Source organism: Ursus maritimus, unplaced genomic scaffold (genome assembly GCF_017311325.1).
Source record: "Ursus maritimus isolate PB19 unplaced genomic scaffold, ASM1731132v1 scaffold_23, whole genome shotgun sequence".
Taxonomy (NCBI): Eukaryota; Metazoa; Chordata; class Mammalia; order Carnivora; family Ursidae; genus Ursus; species Ursus maritimus.
In genome coordinates, this window is record NW_024424786.1 from 33555574 (window position 1) to 33564901 (window position 9328).

Here is a 9328-nt window from a genome sequence, read left to right on the forward strand (position 1 = left end):
GTTCTAATTGATCCTCACGACTTACATCAAAAGAATTGGATCCATCTCCTTTTTTTTTTTTTCCTTTCATTTTGAGTCTCTTTATTTTTATTTCTTTGGGGAGGTTGTTTTTTTTTTTATTGATATTTATTTTGTTATATTAGTCACCATACAGTACATCCCCAGTTCTTGATGCAATGTTCCATGATTCATTACTTGCATATAACACCCAGTGCACCATGCAGTATGTGCCCTCCTTAATACCCGTCACCGGCCTATCCCACTTTTTTTTTTATTTTTAATGCACTAAATCTTTAGGTTCTGTAAAATGTCTTGAGCGATATGCTGAATCACAACCTATTGACATGACAGATGCTTATGAAACACAGACGACAATATTCACTGAATTTTATTTTATTTTGTTATACACGTTCTGCTGATCACTTTGCTCATGGCCTCTTTCACACCTTTATTCCTCAGGCTGTAGATCATGGGATTCAGCATGGGGATCACTGTGGTATAAAACACAGCCACCATTTTCCCCTGCTCCAAGGACTCCTCTGTTGGACGTCTGAGATACATGAACATGAGAGTCCCATAAAATATGACGACAGCTGTCAAGTGGGACCCACAAGTGGAAAAGGCCTTCCGCCTCCCTTCCGCTGAGTGCATCCGCAGAATGGCAATGAGAATGAACAGATAAGAAATGGTCACCACAGTCAGAGAATATGTGAAATTAATGCCTGCAAGTATGATCATGGTATATTCTTTTACAAAGGTCCCAGCGCACGCCATTTTGATGAGAGGTGGGTCCGCACAATAGAAGTGGTTGATCTCAATATTCCCACAAAAGGACAAGCCATATGTCCACAGCGTTGCGGCCAGACTAGTCAGAAAACCATAGATGTAAGGGAAAGAAATCAGTCGCACACACACAGCCCGAGACATTTTGCTGCTGTACAGCAGAGGTTTCCCAATTGCCATGTACCTATCAAAGGCCATCACAGCCAGAATGAAAACTTCCACGTGGACAAGGGCGATGAAGAAGAAACACTGTACCAGACAGCCGGCATAAGAAATAGTTTTTGTCTCGGATAACAGATTTTCCAGCATTTTGGGGGTCACGTTGGAAGAAAACCACACATCCACAAATGACAAATGACTGAGAAAAAAGTACATGGGGCTGTTAAGCTGTGGACTGACCTTAATTAACGCGATCATGCCAATATTGCCCACCACGGTGACAATATAGACCATGAGAAAAATGATGAAGAAGAGGACTTGCCATTCCTGACGACTGGTCAGTCCCAAAAGAATAAACTCTGTCACATCGGTGAAATTGAGCATTTTCTCAATTCTAAGTCAACATGGGGTAGAAATGTCAGTGGTAACTAGGAGGAAATAAATTTTAAAAGGAGGTGCTGTTTATTTATTCATTTATATCTTTATCCATGCCTCTTTTTTCTTCCTTTTTTTTTTTAATTTTATTTATTTATTTGTCAGGAGGAGATAGAGAGAGCACACAAGCAGGGGGAACAGCAAGCAGAGGGAGAAGAAGGCTCCCCGCTGAGCAAGGAGCCCAAAGCAGGACTCCATCCCTGGAGCCTGGGATCATGACCTGAGCCGAAGGCAGGTGCTTAATGGACTGAGCCAGCCTGGCATCGCAATGCCTCTTTTTTCTATCTTTATTCGATCTCTGTTACTGCACTTTGCTGTTCCTTATAGCGAATCGTTTCTGAAGACTTGCTATGTAGTGGGCTCTCTGAAAGTTACTGAGATGCCCTAATACATGACAGTTACACCAAATATTGTGATTGAAACATACTAGTACTAAATATTGTGCTTACCCAAACTTCCAAGACTACTTCTTTTTTTTTTTTTTAAGATTTTATTTATTTATTTGACAGAGATAGAGATAGCCAGCGAGAGAGGGAACACAAGCAGGGGGAGTGGAAGAGGAAGAAGCAGGCTCCCAGCAGAGGAGCCTGATGTGGGGCTCGATCCCAGAACGCCGGGATCACCTCCTGAGCCGAAGGCAGACGCTTAACGACTGCGCCATCCAGGCGCCCTTCCAAGACTACTTCTTAAACATCTGTTTTTTCCAATAGTGACACGTGTGGTACTTTCATATTTTAAGGTATTCATGAAGGGTTATAATTCTCTTCCTAACCAAATGCAAAAATAACTTTTTACCCCATCATTTTTTCATTATAAACATATTCTTCATGATTAGGGATGGAAGCCACTTAACTAAATAATTCACCAGCCCTAAGTGTCAAAGAAAATATTATTTTTAATCTAACCTTATGCTTGTAGTCATTTAAATTGAAGAGAGACAAATTGATCACGTTGGTCATCAAAGCCAAGTATAAAGGGGTAAACTACTTACACACATTCATACATTTAGACATATTCCTTGGATGTGGAGTCTTTGGCATTTCTAACATATAATTATAATTTGCTATATATTATTGACTACTACATTCTGGAGATTCAAACATATGTAAAACAAATGCAAATAAACTTTGTACAACCACGATATATTTTTGCAGACTTCTAGGGGAGTCAGAAAATAAGGAATGATTCACTCTACTTTGGAGATCCAGTGGAGCTCTGGGAAACTTTCTTGGATATTTTTGCAAACTTATTTTCAATTTATTTAGTTTCGAATGTTTATTTTACAAATGTATGTGTTGTGTCATAGAAATCTTTTCCCAGAACAAAACCATTTATACATGTTCCCTGGATGTGGACTCCTCGGCATATGTAACGTGTAATTATAATCTACTAAATATTATTGACAATTATGCTCTGGAGACTCAAAGATAGGTAAAACAAAGAGATTAATGTCACTACTTATAGTGGAATTTTGCAAACAAACTTTCTACAACTATGATATACTTTTACAGAGTTATAGAGGAGTCAGAAAGTAGCGAATGACTCGCTCTACTTTGCAGATCCAGTGGAGCTCTGGGAAAGCTTCTTGGATATTTTGCAAACTTATTTTCAATGTATTTAGTTTCAAATTTCTATCTAACAAATATATATGTTATATAAACATTTTCCCAGAACAATATCACACAAATTATTTTCCTGAAAACACACTACTGTCTTGTACAATGTTAATAGATATTATGGAGAAAAATCTATTGCTCATTTGTCAAATAATAATGAGAAATCTTTGTATCCTATCAGTCTCTTTGAGTTACATAATCTACCTAGTAAAGTTAAACTATGAGAAGTTCTGTTGGAAAGAATTCTGTTATACCAACCAGGCTGTCATTTACTTAGCTTGAAAATGAGAAAGATAAAGAAAGAGAGAAAATGAGAGAGAGATTCCATCAGCCAACCAGGCTGTCATTTACTTAGCTTGAAAATGAGAAAGATAAAGAAAGAGAGAAAATGAGAGAGAGATTCCATCAGCATCATGAACATTCATGTTCTGCAGAACTCAGAGTGTTTCTACTCAATAGGAATCCTGAGAAAGCTTTTCAACGGGATGATGAATTTGTTGGAGATGGTGTTATATTGTGTCCTCTAAAGGTTAAGTGTCATTTCTAGGGCTAGTGATTGTTTCCAAGACCCTTGTTTTAACCTCCAACATTACACTTTGTTCAAGATAGTTTGATGGACCATATCCGTTGTTATCACTGGGTAGTAACCAGAAAAGATAAGGGCAGGCAAGAAGATACATTCCTGGCCATAATGAAAACAGACTCTTATCCACAAAGGTAACTTCCACCCACCCCACTTGGAAAGAAAAATTTTCTCAGGAGAAAGAAGGAAGCTGCCAAACAGAATAGATTAGATTGAGACTATATGACTCCAGAGCCTCAGGAAAATTCATGAAAACTTGGGGAATTAACTAATCTCTTAAACATTTTAAAGAATAATAACAGTTCAAGTTTTCTCAAATTGGATAAACTGCTTTGGAATATATTTTTGGATAGGCTGAAAAATCTGTTACAGAGTTAATAAATTAATCTCTAAAATCCTTTGTTTTATGATATGCAGAATGTCTCACTTCCTGTGTAATGTCTGTATCTCCCCCTACCTACCCCTAGCCCTAGGGCCTCATGCTACCTTTATGGGACTCATTCTCTCCTAGAAGAGTATTCCAGTGGTCAATGTGACATAATATTTAGATTGAAGCATACGTAGATACACAGGGATAAATTAAAGCTTCGAGGAAGCATGTGATCACATTGAATTATAGTTGCACATCAATCCATTATGCACAAAGAAGTTTCCTTTAACTTATATTAACATCAGAAATAAAGTATATTAAAGCCTAAACCAGTAGCACTCACTGTGTGATGGTTCACTCACTATTCACAGCATGTGTATTAAGACATTGGCCAGAATTACTTACCTACCCACTTATCATTCTTATCACAAAAGTTTAATTATCATTTTAAAGGAATATATTTGTGAGTCTAAAAAATAAAAGATGATGTGAAATATCTGGGTAGAAAGTAGTAATAGGAAAATATATTTTGTTTTGGGTTTGTTATTCCAATTTTCTCAAATATGCACAATAACGGTATGTAGCACTTATACAATTTCCATAAAACTAAACAATGCAAACAAAATCATAAATCAGTCGCATTACAACTGGCAACTAAGTGACTATGATGGGCGGTGCTGATTCTCTCTGGACAGGGTGGGGTAAATGTGTTACAAACTGCTACTGTGCCTGTGTACCTATTACTCCTGCTGGCTGAGTCCCTCCTACCACTATTGTTCTCCATAGAACTTCTGTGCAGTTGTTCTGACATAAACCTAATGTTAAATTAATCTTAAGCATTGAAGTCCACTAAAATTATAAACTGCTTTTATAGCCTTGTCTTCCAGCCCTAAAAACAATTGTTTGCATTTTGGGGGGAAAATTAATATCAAGCAGGATGAGAACTTTACAAACTATTTCCCCCTTTTGTTGGACAGATGCTCTGTAGTGTGTTGCTATGTTCTCTGGATTGGACATGCTCTTTGAGGGTCTGGGAGGGGGAGGCAATGAGTTTTGAGTATTTCTCTCAAATGTGCTGCAGTGTTACTGTGAGCTGCTTGTCCTCATCTACGGTCTGCGGGAACAGGAGCAAAAAAATAGATGGTAGAGACTAGATCACAGATACATATACTTGTTTATATATATAAAACCTTTGGGAGAGAGGAAATCCCTCAACAAGAAGAAGTTGAATCTTTAATGTTGGACAGATTCATATGTAAGGGAAATTAATACAAATATATTTCAGACACAGTTGTAGGTGACAGAGGAAACACAACGATGACGAGAGGTTCTAATCTGAGAAGTGATAACAAACACATCAACAGATCCGACTGATCTCTGCATCAACGGGATGTGCCTGTGACTACCTGTGCTTTTCATCCTTATGCATTTTACCAAAGGTTGGCAATAGAAGAATTCTTACTTGCAAAGTCAGATCTGCTCTCAGAGTAGCAGGGATGATACAGCACAATGAAAGGGTATAAAAGATGGTGGTGAATGGACTTCGCAAAAGCTACATAGGTGAACATCTGAGAGGGGGTTCCCCAGCTAATAGAGAGCAATGGTGACATCAGGAGGGGGTGGAGTGGTTGGGCCTGATCTTAAAAAGAATTAGGCCTGGGATGTGGAGAAAGGGGATCCCTCTTACACTGTTGGGGAATGCAAGTTGGTACAGCCACTTTGGAAAACAGTGTGGAGGTCCCTTTAAAAGTTAAAAATAGAGCTACCAGCCATTGCACTACTGGGTATCTACCCAAAAGATACAGACATAGTGAAGAGAAGGGCCATATGCTCCCCAGTGTTCATAGCAACATTGTCCACAATAGCTAAATTGTGGAAGGAGCTGACATTCCCTTCAACAGATGACTGGATTAAGAAGATGTGGTCCATATATACAATGGAATATTACTCAGCCATCAGAAAGAATGATTTCTCAACATTTGCAGCAACATGGATGGGACTGGAGGAGGTTATGCTAAGTGAAATAAGTCAGGCAGAGAAACACAATTATCGTATGGTTTTACTCATTTATGGAACATAAGAAATAGGAAGATCGGTAGGAGAAGGAAGGGAAGAATGAAGAGGGGGTAAACAGAAGGGGGAATGAACCATGAGAGACTATGGACTCTGGGAAACAAACTGAGGGCTTCAGAGGGGAGGGGGTGGGGGATTGGGGTAGGCCGGTGATGGGTAGTAAGGAGGGCACATATTGCAGGGAGCACTGGGTGTTATACACACGTAATGAATCATGGAACGCTACATCAAAAACTAAGGATGTACTGTATGGTGACTAACATAACATAATAAAAAAGTATTATTAAAAAAGGAAAAAATTAAAATTAAAATTAAAAAAAAAAGAATGAGATCTGGAAAATAGGGGGTTAGGGGACCTCATTAGCACTTCGAGGATTTTCCTCACCATCTAAAGGCAAAAATGCATACGCAGACTTTCCATGCTGTGTCACTCTGTCTTTCAAATTAAATTACCAATAAATACAGATTTTTTCCCCCCAAGATCAGGCATGAGGAAATATTCAGTATTCCAGTTAAAGAATTCTGTTTCTGGGGCACCTGAGTGGCTCAGTCCTTAAGCGTCTGCCTTCAGCTCAGGGCGTGATCCCAGCATTCTGGGATCGAGCCCCACATCAGGCTCCTCCGTTGGGAGCCTGCTTCTTCCTCTCCCACTCCCCCTGCTTGTGTTCCCTCTCTCGCTGGCTGTCTCTGTCAAATAAATAAATAAAGTCTTTAAAAAATAATAAAAAAATAAAATAAAAAATAAAGCATTCTGTTTCAGTCGTCAGACTTCTGTTGAATTCTGGCTCCATGATGTAAGAACTTGAACTGGTTTTATACTTGTTTTCTTTGTCTTTAATTTCTCTATGCCTTAACATGATGTAACTGCAATAATAACAGTCATTTCACTGTTTAATCATAAGTATGAAAAGACCTACTACATATTCACACATAATAAATATACAGGGCACAACTATTACTAAATGCACTCCTGGAAATTATAGCTTCCACAAGTAGCTTATCATAATCAAATAATCATATCTCTCTAGAAAATCTCTCCAGGGCACCTGGGGGCTCAAACGGTTGAGCAACCGACTCTTATTTTGGCTCAGGTCATGGTCTCAGGATTGTGAGATCAAGCCTGGCGTTGGGTTCTGTGCTCAGCAGGGAGCTGTCTTGAGTTTTATCCCTCTGACCTTTCTCTCTCTCTCTCTCCCCTCAAATAAATAAATAAATCCTTTAAAAAAAAATAAAATCTGTCTCATTCTCTCTCTCTCTCTCTCTTACTTCCCTCCCTCCTATTTCTCTGTCTCTTCCACATGCACAAATACACACCTTCACACACAGATAACATGTATGGAATAATTAATGTTAATTATGAAGAATGAAAGAAGATAAAATCTAAGATGCAAATTTAATCTGACAGATCCAGATAGATCTATTTTTATACCAACCTGAGAATGAAGAGAAATATTCCCAGTAAGAATGCAGAAGTGAAAACAAATGCTACATAAGAGATGATAAACATTGTATACCAGGCAAAAGAGCACCTGGAAATCCACAAGAGAAGTTTCCTTTAAATGTTTGCCTTAGGGAAAAAAAAAAAGGAAGAATGAAGAAGAACCAGTTAAAAAGCTTTGCCTACAAAGGACCCTGGGGGCAATTACCTCTCTAGAGGAAGAGTCCACTGTTGAGTTTTGTTGTTGTTGTTTTAATAGCCGATTTGCACAATTTGCCTTTTCCCCAAACTCAAGTTATTTTGAATGTGTCCTGGGATCAGATAACACAGTTTGCTCTGGGTTTGCATCACTCTCAACTGGGTGATGGTGTCACTCATTCTGCGCGAGGCAATCTCGTGTTCTGCATCCTCGCTCTGTGCCCCTGGGCTTTTCCAGTGAAAGATGAAACAAGTAGCATCATTCCCTACAACGAACACTGTGGCATATCAGAGCAGGAAAAATATATCTGCTTCACATCCTTCATTTTATAAAGAAGGAACATGACAAATTTAATAATAGCTACAATAAAACATCTATTACATTTGCACGTGCTAGTTTAACTTAATGCTCATAACTACCTCCGAGATCACTATATGTGTATATATATATACATCCATATACATCCCTTACATATGTCTGTATGAATACATGTATGTGTTTGTGCGTATGTATATGCATGTATATGTTTTATCTACTTGTGGAGAATGCATTAGGTACCATTTACAGTAGTAAGCTGACTCAATAAAAGAAGAAGAGAAAATTTAAAAGACAATTTTTCTGACCCAGTGCTCATCATATCATCCAGCTACCCCATCCCCCCATCCACCTCCCTTTCTAGAACCATCAGTTCCTTTCCTGGAGTCAAGCCTCTTATGGTTTGTCTCCCTCAATGATTTCTTCCCATTTAGTTTTCCCTCCCTTCCCTTACTGTCCTCTGCACTATTCCCTATGTTCCACATGTGAGTGAAACCATATGATAATTGTGTTTCTCTGATTGACTTATTCACTTAATACCTTCCAGTTCCACCCATGTCGATGTAAATGGTGGGTATTCATCCTTTCTGATGATTGAGCAATATTTCATTGTATATATGAACCACATCTTCTTTATCTATTCATCTGACAATGGACATTTTGGCTCTTTCCACAGTTTGGCTATTGTGGACATTGGTGCTATAAGCATTGGGGTGCAGATGCCCCTTTTTTTCACTACATCTGTATCTTTGGGGTAAATACCTAGTAGTGCAATTGCTGGGTCTATTTTTAACTTCTTGAGGAACTCCATACTGTTTTCCACGGTGGCTGCACCAGCTTGCATTCCCACCAACAGTGGAAGAATGTTCCCCTTTTTCCACATCCTCACCAACATTTGTTTTTCCCTGTCTGGTTAATTTTAGCCATTCTGACTGGTAGGAGGTTGTATCTCATTGTGTGAGTATGTTTTAAGAACACATTTCCAAACTAAGTTAGAAGACGAACAACAAGCTTTAAACAAAAGATGTAACCTATAAACTAACCAGTCCGTTCATATAATTAGCAAATCTTTAGTAACTGCTTCTTATATGCAGAGTTTATAATACTGGTATTACAGTCATGATGAAGACAGAAATGGTTTCTTCTCTCATGGAGTTTAATGTACAGGGAGATCACATTCTTAGACCGTTATTAGAAAAATAATTGCTTCAGTACAAAAAAAATATGAATTCTGTAAGAGAGAAATAGATAAAACAAAGCAAAAAAGAATTAAAATATTATTTCAATGCCCAAGGAATATGTTGTCACATTTGGCTTCACGAAAATTCAAGCATAATTAAATTTTAATAAAATGAGG

The 9328-nt window shown here is 38.2% G+C and overlaps 1 protein-coding gene across 1 annotated transcript; it reads right to left on the bottom strand.

Annotated features, from left to right (window-relative positions):
- Positions 1–215: 215 nt before the first annotated feature.
- On the bottom strand, positions 216–1365 carry LOC103666086 (olfactory receptor 5M3-like). Its single transcript, XM_008694114.2, has one exon. The coding sequence runs from the start codon at positions 1324–1326 to the stop codon at positions 394–396; it is 933 nt and encodes a 310-aa protein (XP_008692336.2). The 5' UTR covers positions 1327–1365; the 3' UTR covers positions 216–393.
- Positions 1366–9328: the final 7963 nt, after the last annotated feature.